Genomic DNA, 14902 nt, shown 5'->3' with positions numbered 1-14902 from the left:
CTCCAGACTTAATGTAATGTAATGACTCCAGACTTAATGTAATGTAATGAACTCCAGACTTAATGTAATGTAATGACTCCAGACTTAATGTAATGTAATGAACTCCAGACTTAATGTAATGTAATGACTCCAGACTTAATGTAATGTAATGACTCCAGAATTTCTAAATGAACTCATCAAAGGGGTGTCACCTAAAGTAAATAGATAATATCACTATCAGCCGTTTTCTGTTGGTCCTTGACCCCATAGATCTATAACAGTAATGTGTTGCTTTGTTAAAATGGAATCCATCCAGCTGAACCCTGTTCCAGTATCTAGGTGACAGAGTGTCGGAGGTGGTGAAGAAGAGAGTGGTAGATATGCTCTTCAGCTGGACGCTCTCTTAACCCGATGAGGCTAAGATCAGTGAAGCTTATCAAATGCTGAAGAAACAAGGTAAGATTTCAACATTTTAAAATGACCCTATTGCATGTTTTCATTGGTTGTTGTCACTTTTGGCCATGGCACTCCTAACTGTGGCCTTTTTTCAGGTATTGTCACTGTTGACCCTGAGGTTCCTCTGGATAAGACACTGATGCCGTCGCCCCCCTCCCGGCCCAAGAACCCTGTGTTTGAGAACGAGGAGAAGAGCAAGGTGAGATGCTTCCTTCTTATGATGTTTGATGGAAGATCTTTGTATACGGACGATGGAAACAGACTATGTGGAGAAAGTGTTAATTGTGTTCTTTCAAAAAATGTTTGATTTCTGTCTTTGGGATGCAAATAGCATAGGCTAGATCGTTTATGACTATGTCATTACAATAACAATTACACTGTAAAACCCTCCTGTCTATCTCACCCTCTCTCATTGGTCCTGGCATGTTTGCTTTTCTGAGCTTCAACTTGATCTATGATCAGATGTTTTCTCAAGCCCTGGGATCTGTCACAGGGATTGGCTGCTGTGACTGGACCCTACTGTGGGAAACAGACTAGAGTACTAGAGACTGACTTATTATTATCGCTCGCAGCACAATAGAAAATGTTTTTTTCATTTTCTTTTTTTCTTTACTCCAAATACAAACTTATACGAACTACAACTTACAGACACACAAAAACATTGTGTTCATCTCATCTGCTCACACCCCCATCCCTAGTTCCTGCATTATTGTTTGCCACTTGGTCTTAGATTGTACCAATGTGTCTTTCTCGGTCGCTTACGCTATTTAAACAATAAATCATTAGATGACAACTAAGGCAATGGTGGCGGATTCATTGAGTTCCACGTTTTTAAGTATGCACTTTTTCAAGATGAGTGATGAGAAGAGAATCATTCAACCCATTGGATATCTCACTACACCCGCATAAGCCATGACTTAAAATATGCAGACAGACAGATTTAAAGTAATTTACATTGTAATACTTCTGATTGCCAACTTTCTAGCTCCGCCCATATAATTTGGATTTTATATAATTCCCAGAAAGCATGGATTATTGAGTCTTTATTAGTTCTACACTTAAGACATTAATCTGCCATTGTGCTGTATAATTTATGAATTTTGTCTCTTGAATAATCAATTATATACATTACTTTATACTGGATTAAGCGTACATTGTAGTTAACTGTAATTTCGTTAGTTATGCTCCAACTTTCCCTCCATCTTGTGCCAACATCAGTTCTTTTTAAGACTTGGTTCCAATAGTTCATATTTTTTCTGAGATTGTCAGTTGGATATGCTCTCTGCAAGGTTTTGTACATCTTCCCTATCACATGAACATCCTTTTCTGACTCAAATAAGATTCCCTCAAGGTTACTCTGATGTCAAAAAAAGATTTCAAATCGAAATTTCGTGATATGTAACTTTTTTTTAAGTTGCATCTATTTGAAACTATCTACATTGGTCAGCCTAAATGTACTTTTTAATTCTGTCATGGAAATAAATGTATTTTCTGTTACCAAGTCATTTATGCCTTTAGTTTTCCATGTTGACCAATTTATCAGTGAATTCTGAAAAGCTATGTTCCATAAGGTTGTGTTTTTAGGGAGTGATATTGGTTCTTTTTTCCATATTGTTATAGTATTCTTAACTATGAAAAATCATGAAAAACTATGAAAAATCTGTCTATTATTGTAACCACATTGTTAATACTGTCATGGTTGTCGTAAGAATGGGACCAAGGCGCAGCGTGTGTAGAGTTCCACATCTTTATTCCAAAGTGAAACTTCAAGCAAAAAAAATTAAAATAAACGAACAACTAAACGTGACTACGTGGTGCACAGGCACAAACACAAAACAATATCCCACAAACACAGGTGGGAAAAATAGCTACTTAAATATGATCCGCAATTAGAGACAACGATTACCAGCTGCCTCTAATTGGGAATCATACAAAACACCAACATAGAAAATATAAACTAGAACACAACATAGAAATATTAAACTAGACTACCCCCTAGTCACGCCATCGATACACTTTGGAAGCATATATGAAATGTGTTGTCATCACATAATATTATTGTTGGTGTTGTTTTTTCATTTCAGGAGCTTTACGGTGACTGTGACAAGTTGAGGGGGACTGTGTTCAAGCTGACCACAGAGAACGAGGACAATGATGGCAGCTTAGGTACCCAAAACCCCATGAGGCCTGCCATCTTATTGGCCAAATAATCTATATACAGCGTGTGCAAATGTAGTAAGATTAGGGAGGTAAGGCAATAAATAGGCCATAGTGGCAAAAATAATTACAATTTAGCAATTAAACACTGGAGTGACAGATGTGCAGAAGATGAATGTGCAAGTAGAGATACTGGGGAGCAAAGGAGCAAAAAAATCTATGACAATATGGGGATGAGGTAGTTGGGTGGGCTATTTACAGAATGGGCTGTGTACAGGTGCAATGATCGGTAAACTGCTCTGACAGCTGATGCTTAAAGTTAGTGAGGGAGATATAAGACTCCAGCTTCAGAGATTTTTTGCAATTCGTTCCGGTCATTGGCAGCAGAGAACTGGAAGGAAAGGCGGCCAAAGGAGGAGTTGGCTTTGGGGATGACCAGTGAAATATACCTGCTGGAGCGCGTGCTACGGGTGGGTGCTGCTATGGTGACCAGTGAGCTGAGATAAGGCGGAGATTTACCTAGCGAAGACTTATAGATGACCTGGAGCCAGTAGGTTTGGCGACAAATATGAAGCGAGGGCCAGCCAACGAGAGCATACAGGTAGCAGTGGTGGGTAGTATATGGGGCTGTGGTGACAAAACGGATGGCACTGTGATAGACTACATCCAATTTGCTGAGTAGAGTGTTGGAGGCTATTTTGTAAATGGCATCGCCGAAGTCAAGGATCGGAAGAATAGTCAGTTTTACGAGGGTATGTTTGGCAGCATGAGTGAAGGATGCTTTGCTGCGAAATAGGAAGACGATTCTAGATGTAATTTTGGATTGGAGATGCTTAATGTGAGTCTGGAAGGAGAGTTTACAGTCTAACCAGACACCTAGGTATTTGTAGTTGTCCACATATTCTAAGTCAGAACCGTCCAGAGTAGTGATGCTAGACGGGCGGGTGGGTGCGGGCAGCAATCGGTTGAAGAGCATGAATTTAGTTTTACTTGCATTTAAGAGCAGTTGGAGGCCACAGAAGGAGTGTTGTATGGCATTGAAGCCCATCTGGAGGTTTGTTAACACAGTGTCCAAAGAAGGGCCAGAAGTATACAGAATGGTGTGGTCTGCGTAGAGGTGGATCAGAGAATCACCAGCAGCAAGGGTGACATGATTGACGTACACAGAGAAAATAATTGAACCCTGTGGCACCCCATAGAGACTGCCAGTGGTCCGGACAAGAGGCCCTCCGATTTGACACACTGAACTCTATCTGAGAAGTAGTTGGTGAACCCGGCGAGGCAGTCATTTGAGAAACCAAGGCTGTTATGTCTGCCGATAAGAATGCGGTGATTGACAGAGTCGAAAGCCTTGTCCAGGTCGATGAAGATGTCTGCACAGTATTGTCTTTTATCGATGGTGGTTATGATATCATTTAGGACCTCAAGCGTGGCTGAGGTGCACCCATGACCCGCTCGGAAACCCTGAATCTATTCAGGGTGGGATTCGAAATGGTCGGTGATCTGTTTGTCAACTTGGCTTTCAAAGACTTTAGAAAGGCAGGGCAGGATAGATATAGGTCAGTAACAGTTTGGGTCTAGAGTGTCTCCCCCTTTGAAGAGGGGGATGACCGCGGCAGCTTTCCAATCTTTGGGGATCTCAGACGATACGAAAGAGACGTTGAACAGGCTAGTAATAGGTGTTGCAACAATTTCGGCAGATAGTTTTAGAAAGAGAGGTTCCAGATTGTCTAGTCCAGCTGATTTGTAGGGGTCCAGATTTTGCAGCTCTTTCAGTACATCAGCTATCTGGATTTTGGGGAAGGAGAAATGGGGGAGGCTTGGGCAAGTTGCTGTGGGAGGTGCAGTGCTGTTCACCGGGGTAGGGGTAGCCAGGTGAAAAGCATTGCCAGCCAAATAAAAATGCTTATTGAAATTCTCGATTATCGTAGATTTATCAGTGGTGACAGTGTTTCCTAGCCTCAGTGCAGTGGGCAGCTGGGAGGAGGTGGTCTTATTCTCCATGGACTTTACAGTGTCCCAGAACTTTTTGGAGTTTGTGCTACAGGATGCAAATTTCTGTTTGAAAAAGCTAGCCTTTGCTTTCCTAACTGCCTGTGTATATTGGTCCCTAACTTCCCTGAAAAGTTGCATATCACAGGGGCTATTCGATGCTAATGCAGTACGGCACAGGGTGTTTTTGTGCTGGTCAAGGGCAATCAAGTCTGGAGTGAACCAAGGGCTATATCTGTTCTCAGTTCTACATTTTTTGAATGGGGCATGCTTATTTAAAATGGTGAGGAAAGCACTTTTAAAGAATAACCAGGCATCGTCCACTGACGGAATGAGGTCAATATCCTTCCAGGATACCCGGGCCAGGTCGATTAGAAAGGCCTGCTCGCTGAAGTGTTTTAGGGAGAGTTTGACAGTGATGAGGGGTGGTCATTTGACCACGGACCCATTACGGACACAGGCAATGAGGCAGTGATCGCTGAGATCCTGGTTGAAACAGCAGAGGTATATTTAGAGGGCAGGTTGGTCAGGATGATATCTATGAGGGTGCCCGTGTTTACAGATGTAGGGTTGTACCTGGTAGGTTCCTTGATGATTTGTGTGAGATTGAGGGCATCTAGCTTAGATTGTAGGACGGCCGGGGTGTTAAGCATATCCCAGTTTAGGTCACCTAACAGTACAAACTCTGAAGATAAATGGGGGACAATTAATTCACCTATGGTGTCCAGGGCACAGCTGGGGGCTGAGGGGGTCTATAACAAGCGGAAAAAGTGAGAGACTTATTTCTGGAAAGGTGGACTTTTAAAAGTAGAAGCTCGAACTGTTTGGGCACAGACCTGGATAGCATGACAGAACTCTGCAGACTATCTCTGCAGTAGATTGCAACTCCACCCCCATTGGCAGTTCTATCTTGGCGGAAAATGTTGTAGTTGGGGATGGAAATTTCAGAATATTTGGTGGCCTTCCTAAGCCAGGGTTCAGACATGGCTCAGACATCAGGGTTGGCGGAGTGTGCTAAAGCAGTGAATAAAACAAACTTAGAGAGGAGGCTTCTGATGTTAACATGCATGAAACCAATGCTTTTACGGTTACAGAAATCAACAAATGATAGCGCCTGGGGAATAGGAGTGCAACTGGGGTCCTGGGTTAACCTCTACATCACCAGAGGAACAGAGGAGGAGTAGGATAGGGGTTCGGCTAAAAGCTATAAGAACTGGTCGTCTAGTGCGTTGGGGACAGATTTCTGGGCGTGGTAGAATAGATTCAGGGCATAATGTACAGACAATGATATGGTAGGATGTGAGTACAGTGGAGGTACACCTAGGCGTTGAGTGACGATGAGAAAGATTTAGTCTCTGGAGGCACCAGTTAAGCCAGGTGAGGTCTCCGCATCTGTGTGGGGTGGGACAAAAGAGCTATCTAAGGCATGTTGAGCGGGACTGATGGCACTACAGTGAAATAAAACAATAAGAACTAGCCAAGACAGCAGTAGACAAGACATATTGACATTAGAGAGAGGTATAAAGCAATCACTGGTGTTGCTGACAATGTATACTGCTCAAAAAAATAAAGGGAACACTTAAACAACACAATGTAACTCCAAGTCAATCACACTTCTGTGAAATCAAACTGTCCACTTAGGAAGCAACACTGATTGACAATAAATTTCACATGCTGTTGTGCAAATGGAATAGACAACAGGTGGAAATTATAGGCAATTAGCAAGACACCCCCAATAAAGGAGTGGTTCTGCAGGTGGTAACCACAGACCACTTCTCAGTTCCTATGCTTCCTGGCTGATGTTTTGGTCACTTTTGAATGCTGGCGGTGCTTTCACTCTAGTGGTAGCATGAGACGGAGTCTACAACCCACACAAGTGGCTCAGGTAGTGCAGCTCATCCAGGATGGCACATCAATGCGAGCTGTGGCAAGAAGGTTTGCTGTGTCTGTCAGTGTAGTGTCCAGAGCATGGAGGCGCTACCAGGAGACAGGCCAGTACATCAGGAGACGTGGAGGAGGCCAACAACCCAGCAGCAGGACCGCTACCTTCACCTTTGTGCAAGGAGGAGCAGGAGAAGCACTGCCAGAGCCCTGCAAAATGACCTCCAGCAGGCCACAAATGTGCATGTGTCTGCTCAAACGGTCAGAAACAGACTCCATGAGGGTGGTATGAGGGCCCGACGTCCACAGGTGGGGGTTGTGCTTACAGCCCAACACCGTGCAGGACGTTTGGCATTTGCTAGAGAACACCAAGATTGGCAAATTCGCCACTGGCGCCCTGTGCTCTTCACAGATGAAAGCAAGTTCACACTGAGCACGTGACAGACGTGACAGAGTCTGGAGACGCCGTGGAGAACGTTCTGCTGCCTGCAACATCCTCCAGCATGACCGGTTTGGCGGTGGGTCAGTCATGGTGTGGGGTGGCATTTCTTTGGGGGGCCGCACAGCCCTCCATGTGCTCGCCAGAGGTAGCCTGACTGCTATTAGGTACCGAGATGAGATCCTCAGACCCCTTGTGAGACCATATGCTGGTGCGGTTGGCCCTGGGTTCCTCCTAATGCAAGACAATGCTAGACCTCATGTGGCTGGAGTGTGTCAGCAGTTCCTGCAAGAGGAAGGCATTGATGCTATGGACTGGCCCGCCCGTTCCCCAGACCTGAATCCAATTGAGCACATCTGGGACATCATGTCTCGCTCCATCCACCAACGCCACGTTGCACCACAGACTGTCCAGGAGTTGGCGGATGCTTTAGTCCAGGTCTGGGAGGAGATCCCTCAGGAGACCATCCGCCACCTCATCAGGAGCATGCCCAGGCGTTGTAGGGAGGTCATACAGGCATGTGGAGGCCACACACACTACTGAGCCTCATTTTGACTTGTTTTAAGGACATTACATCAAAGTTGGATCAGCCTGTAGTGTGGTTTTCCACTTTAATTTTGAGTGTGACTCCAAATCCAGACCTCCATGGGTTGATAAATTGGATTTCCATTGATTATTTTTGTGTGATTTTGTTGTCAGCACATTCAACTATGTAAAGAAAAAAGTATTTAATAAGATTATTTCATTCATTCAGATCTAGGATTTGTTATTTTAGTGTTCCCTTTATTTTTTTGAGCAGTGTATATTCCTCAATGTTAATGGATGAATCCTGGGTGAATGATTTCTATCTTTTTAAACACTATTCTCGAAACATTCCTGCAGCATTGAGTCTCCTCTGTCCAGCACCTCACTATTCTCTGTGTTGGTGTCTCCCTCTTGAGTTGTTGAGACAACAACAGGTAAATAGCGATGAATGGGCAGAGCTGGTCAGTTAGGTATTACATTTTTTTTTTTTTTACATTTAAGTCATTTTGCAGACGCTCTTATCCAGAGCGACTTACAGTAGTGAATGCATACATTTCATACATGGCCCCCCGTGGGAATCGAACCCACAACCCTGGCGTTGCAAACACCATGCTCTACCAACTGAGCTACAGGGAAGGCTACATACAGGACCTGAGTTCGAGGCCTGAGTTCGAGGCTGGGGCTGACAGGTAAACAAAATGAGGTACCGTGTTATTGAAACAGTCCAGGGGGCATCAGCTGTGTAGCCGAGTGATCATAGGGTCAAAAGAGCAGCAATAGGTGAGTCAAGACCTCTACAAATACTAAGTCCTACCACTTCCAGATTGTAATCTCTGCTCAGTCAGTCTACGCTTCTAGCCATTTGTGACGATTAGAGCATGTTATGCTGTTTTCCTTGCCTGACGCTGTTTTCCTCCCCGCTACAGTTCCGCCCGCTCTGACTCTGGTCCCTGTGTCCAGTTCCACGTCTCGTCATCCTGCTACTCTGTCCTGGATTCCCCACTCTACTACTCCCTTGGATTCCCCTCCGGAACCACCTACCCTGTCCCAACCCCTCTCGCTCCAGCCTCAGCCTCCGCACCTGGTTTCCTGCAACCCACCCGAGCTTCCCCTGGCCTGCACTGCATCTTCCCCCTGTGTTCCAATAAATACCTTGGTTACTTCATCCCCGTCCCCTCGTCTGAGTCTGCTCTTGGGTTCCCCTGTTCCACTCCGCGTAACACTTAGATTTGTGTGTATTGGGTATATGTTATGTAATATGTTAGATATTACTGCACTGTCGGAGCTAGAAGCACAAGTATTTCGCTACACCCGCAATAACATTTGCTAATCATGTGTATGTGACCAATAACATTTGATTTGAACAAATCAAATCAAAGTTTATTTGTCACGTGTGCCGAATACAACAGGTGTAGACCTTACAGTGAAATGCTTACTTACAGGCTCTAACCAATAGTGCAAAAAAGGTATTAGGTAAACAATAGGTAAGTAAAGAAATAATAAACACCAGTAAAAGGACAGTGAAAACTAACAGTAGCGAGGCTACATACAGACACTGAGGTAGTATGTACATGTAGATATGGTTAAAGTGACTATGCATATATGATGAACAGCGAGTAGCAGTAGCATAAAAGAGGGCTTGGCGGGTGGTGGGTGGGGGGACACAGATGAAGAAATATCGACGCATGCAATCAGATGGTACAATCTGGCATTCAACCGGGCTCTACTTATGCAGAGCACATGTCCGTTTCAGCCCCATTTGCCTTTCCACTCTCAAAAGTGCCCTTTTCGGTGTTGGTCAAATTTACCTCCCAAAGTGTTTAAAAAAAACTTGTGTTGTTCTGAACCCACTGCCCGCAAGCTGTCATTAAATTGTCATCTATACCAAAAAGTTGAGTCTTCATTGTTGAGGTTGACGAATGGCATTGGCGCGTAAAGGTGGTTGCGCATATCCAGATTAGTGCCCTGAAAACTTTTCATTTCCTCCAGTTTAGCCTGACAATAGAGTTACGTTAATATTATCCATATCGAATATAGTTTAGAAATGTACTTCACAGGCATCTTTGCCAGAACAATAATAGGATACCTGGCAATTTGATAGGCTAGTTTGGGTGGCTACTGGCTACATGTCTAAAGATACGCAGCTGATCGCACTGCCTTAAATATTATGGGATGAAGATGTAACATAGTCTGGCAAATGTATTAAGATATTTGTGCCTATATACACATACACTATAAATATTCAACATTTCAACATAGCTGCGGGAAGTAAGGGTGGTGCTGCAGCACTCCCTGATAAATAAATCAAAATATTTTTCATAGAAAATGACTGCACTAGGCCTTTAATACTCCTATATGAGAGGAGAACAGTACTAATCAGCAAGAACACAAGAAAAACACATTAAACTGTCCTTACCAGCATTGCCCATGTCAAGAGGAGATTGTTTAATTTTATTTAACCTTTATTTACCTAGCCAAGTCAGTTAGAACAAATTCTTATTTACAATGACGGCCTATCCCTGCAAAATCCGGACGACACTGGGCAAATTGTGCGCCGCCCTATGGGACTCCCGAATCACGGCAGGATGTGATACAGAAATTAAGGGAAAAGGGGTAAGTGGAAACACAACAGAAAGGAGTATTCCAACTAAATAAAAGCAAAGTGAAAGAGAAAATCTTTGAGGAAATGTCAACATGGGAAATTCCAGATTTATCACCCCCACACACACAAACAGTCTTAAGCCAACATCTTCCCCTGGCATTGGATTCTTCGTGGCTGTTGGAGGAGGACTGGGCAGCACCTCAGTGGGGCAAAGGGCTCTCCACACAGCACTCCAGTGGCCTTCCCACCAGTTTGATTCTCATTTATTGCCAGCGAATTGTCTGGCTAATCACCAAGTGATATAGAGCTACATTCTAATCTACGGACGTCTATTGTCAAAAGTGATAATGTTTAAGATGCTTGATAGCATTATAAACAGCCGAATACCGCATCTAATGAAGGAGAATGAAACTAAAACTGCTTAGCTTGGCCATTTCATGGATTGACACTCACATGGGGTTGCGAGTTATGACCTAGAAAGGAAAGTTTGGAGGAAGATAGAGAGTTGAATTGGAAACACTCAAATTCAACATCCTGCCTGGGGACAAGCCAAAAACCACTCAGTCTCCCCACCTGACCTTTCAGACAGCATGCAGAACTCCCCTACTCAACAGCTGCTAATCAGACAAGTCAGTTGGATTTATTGTATCATACATCATCGTATTACTTATCATACGCAATCAATATCACTATCAACGGAAACAAAGAGACAAGCAGCGTCAATAGGTTTCAGATCAAGAGTCCTCGAAAGAAGGGCTGTCCATTGATGTCTATAGAGCAGTCAGTATAATGTAATGAACTGACTTAATGACTCCACCACAATGAGATCCTCTTGAAAGCTGTTTTTGAGGACTCAAAGCACCGACTAGGTTAGTACAGGGTGCTTTGACTGCTTTCATTCCACATTTGGCAAACAGAGACAACGTTAAGGCACAAGCACCCCAAATGAAGAAAAAAAACACAGCATTGTGGATGTCTGAGGGAATCACTTCCCCAAAAAAGTATATTTTGAGGACATCAGTTGCGGCACGGCACCCGGTAGTTCTGCTAGCTTATTATCCCCCACACAACTAGCTCATCAAAACTTACTGGAGCAATTAGAAGTCTTCAAACATTTACAGGCCGGGGGGACTCATTACTAACTGATCATAGGGATGGAAGAACAGCTCTGATCCCACAAGGATGTGGCTGTGGTCTATGGTCCTCCCACTTCACCCGGTACACATGGCCTCAGTAGTGGTGCATGGGTAAAATCACCGGGGAAGACAAGCCAGGGAAAAAAATGCCATATTACAACCTATGTGTTGTGATAATTGTGTTGTTTGCTCTATAACCTGTTAGTTCATATGCCTTGACACCATGATATATAGGCCTAAGGCCGAGACAATAAGAAGAGACAGTGGCAGAATAAATTCAACCACACCTTTGTTTCGTCACAAAATCTGAGAGCAAAGACCTGTCCGGTGAAGTCCACAATGCATTTTGCATGTAACAAGCAGTTAGGAGGGCCGGGTGTCTACGGGTTTTCGCACCTCCCTTGTACTTGATGAATTAAGGTCACTAATTAGTAAAGAACTCCCCTCACCTGGTTGTCTAGGTCTTAACTGAAAGAAAAAAAGAAAAACCTGCAGACACTAGGCCCTCCATGGATTTAGTTTGACACCCCTGACTTAGAAACATTAACTTGCTTGACCATGCTAACATTTTCCAACTACTAAACTACCATTGATTTAGAACCACGGAGAGTTACTGCAAATCAAAACGAAAACAGGGACTGCCTCCACTATTCCAGTACCATTTCAACTTCAACATTTCAATATAATGTGTGTGTGTGTGTGTGTGTGTGTGTGTGTGTGTGTGTGTGTGTGTGTGTGTGTGTGTGTGTGTGTGTGAATGCGTGCAAGTAGAAAAAAACGTATCTACTCACCCGATTTGTAGAGCAGGGGTGTCAAACTCATTCCATGGAGGGCCTAGTGTCTGCAGGTCATGTTTTTGTCCTTTTAATTAACACTTAGACAACCAGGTGAGAGGAGTTCTTTACTATTTTGCTAGGACAACTAGATGCAGAAATTCATTTGTTTTCTGTAAATGACGTTCTGCTTTTGATGTGATGTGATTGGTGTGAAGCCAAATGACACTTTTTTAGGTGCGCCAGGACAATTCACAGCTGAGCTCACTCAGTTTAGCTCAACACTGATTGGCTATTATTATTATTTTTAAAAACAATAAAGGGAGGCCATATGCTCGCTGGCTTCCCTTGCATTCAATGCTACGGGTGGCAACAATGCCATACTCTTTTTGAAAATATTCCACTTTTCCACTTTCTTGCCTGCTTGAGGGACGCAATCTCTCTACTGGTCCCCCATCTCCACCCCCTATTCTGAGACTGCCATCGTTGAAGTTGTTTGTGGTGAGGTCAAAATAAGGGTTATTGTACAAGTCATCAACGATTGGATCATCTCTAACCAATCAGATTATCAAAGCCAATGATGAATTTCTGGCTCTGGCCCAACCTACCGGTTTCTGGGACCAATCAGAACGGTTAGAATGTGTTTGTGTTCTAGAAATCGTTGGGGAGGTACTCAACCGCAAACTCATTGCGGAGAAGAAAGTAACTTCCGTGGACGTGGTGAAGCGTTTGGCCGAAGCAAGGAGTTTTGGTCGCCAGGCAAATCAATCTAATCTGATGAAGCTACTCATTTCCATTGAGGGCAACCTCATCCCCAGGCTATTTGGGGAGGAAGTCAGTGTCTGTTGCGCAAGACTACACTAGCTCTTCCGACAGTGAGTGAAACCACCTTTAAAGGAAAAATCTGATGGTTACCATGGAGACCAAGCATGAGGATTTTTATAGCACGAAATAATCTTTGAACTCGAAGCTTCTCTGCTCTTAGAGATTACCCTCCAAGATTAAGAATGAAAATGATTTTTTTTTACCCACTTTGTGATTGCATAAATGTAAACCAGGTGCAGGCTCACTTAATCGACTGTCACCAGAAGACATTTTAGGTTCCCCAGCCTACACATGCCCTTTGGCCAGCAGGACTGTGACCACAGCACTAGATGCCAGGGGCTTGATCAGACACAAAGTGCTTCTGTAAATAACAACAAAAATGGGGGAGAAAAAGGGGAAAGGAAAGGGAGATACCTAATCAGTTGTACAACTGAGTGCCTTCAACTGAAATGGGTATCAAAACAATGGAGTCGGAGAGGGAGGAAGAGGACGGAACAAACGGGTGGTAGGCTATTCAAAAAACGTGAAGCAGTCCGACCATGATTGAAAAGGAATGTTGCAACGAAATGCCACCACTTTCACTTGTCATTTTGCAGTCCATACAGTAGTATCAAAGACAACGTAATTAAGCAATACATATTTTTTATTTTACCTTTATTTAACTAGGCAAGTCAGTTATGAACAAATTCTTATTTACAATGACAGCCTAGGAACAGTGGGTTAACTGCCTTGTTCAGGGGCAGAACGACAGATTTTTACCTTGTCAGCTTGGAGATTCGATCTAGCAACCTTTCGGTTACTGGCCCAACGCTCAGTGTGGTATTTGGCCGATATACCACGGCTAAGGGCTGTTCTTAAGCACGACGCACCGCGGAGTGCCTGGATACAGCCCTTAGCCGTGGAATATCGGCCATATAGTGCCTTCGGGAAGCATTCAGACCCCTTGACTTTTTCCACATTTTGTTAGGTTACAGCCTTGATTAAATAGTTTTTTCCCCCCCTCATAAATCTACACACAATTATGCCCCATGACAAAAACACTGACATTTTATCTAATTTATAAAAAATAAATATCACATTTATATAATTATTCAGACCCTTTACTCAGTATTTTGTTGAAGCACCTTTGACAGCGATTACAGTTACGAGTCTTCTGGGGTATGATGCTACAAGCTTGGCACACCTGTATTTGGGGAGTTTCTCCCTGAGCAGGTTTTCATCAATGATCTTTCTGTACTTTGCTCGATCCTGACTAGTATCCTAGTTCCTGTCGCTGAAAAACACCCCCACAGCATGCTGCCACCACTATGCTTCACCGTAGGGATGGTGCCAGGTTTCCTCCAGACGTGAAGCTTGGCGTTCAGGCCAAAGAGATGAATCTTGGTTTCATCAGAACGGAGATTTTTGTTTCTCATGGTCTGAGAGTCTTTAGGTGCCTTTTGGCACAACTCCAAGCAGGCTGTCATGTCTTTTACTGGCCACTCTACCATAAAGGCCTGATGGGTGGAGTGCTGCAGAGATGGGGAAGTTGTCCTTCTGGAAGGTTAACTATCTCCACAGAGGAAGGCTAGAGCGCTGTCAGAGTGACCATCCGGTTCTTGGTCCCCTCCCTGACCAAGGCCCTTCTCCCCCCGATTGCCGTTTGGCCAGCTCTAGAAAGATTCTTGGTGGTTCCAAACTTCCATTTAAGAAATGGAGGCCACTGTGTTCTTGGGGACATTCTATGCTGCAGAAATTTGGTACCCTTCCTCGACACAATCCTGTCTCGGAGCTCTACGAACAACTCCGTCGACCTAATGGCTTAGTTTTTGCTCTGACATGCACTGTCAACTGTGGGACCTTATGTAGACGGGTGTGTGCCTTTCCAACTCATGTCCAATTAATAGAATTTACCACAGGTGAACTCCAATCAAATTATTGATCATCCTTGATGTTTCTATGGAAACAAGATGCACCATTTATCCCTTCGAGAATAAGGCTGTAACAAACAATTTTGGAAAAAGTCAAAGGGTCTGAATACTTTCCAAAGGCACTGTACCAAACCTCAAAGTGCCTTATGGCTATTACTGTATAATTGGTTACAATTGTATTTTTTTTACTGCTCTAATTACATGTATTATTGTTATATCCGTGGTAT

The 14902-nt window shown here is 43.7% G+C and overlaps 1 protein-coding gene across 1 annotated transcript; it reads left to right on the top strand.

Moving 5' to 3' along the window:
* Window positions 1–268: 268 nt before the first annotated feature.
* On the top strand, window positions 269–2726 carry LOC106564711 (ADP-ribosylation factor-binding protein GGA3-like). The gene is made up of 3 exons (XM_014130998.2): window positions 269–435; window positions 531–634; window positions 2520–2726. Exons 1-3 carry the CDS (start codon window positions 420–422, stop codon window positions 2643–2645), a joined length of 246 nt encoding a protein of 81 aa, XP_013986473.2. The 5' UTR covers window positions 269–419; the 3' UTR covers window positions 2646–2726.
* Window positions 2727–14902: the final 12176 nt, after the last annotated feature.

This window comes from Salmo salar, chromosome ssa12 (genome assembly GCF_905237065.1).
Source record: "Salmo salar chromosome ssa12, Ssal_v3.1, whole genome shotgun sequence".
Lineage (NCBI taxonomy): Eukaryota > Metazoa > Chordata > Actinopteri > Salmoniformes > Salmonidae > Salmo > Salmo salar.
This window is presented reverse-complemented; position numbering and strand designations above follow the sequence as displayed.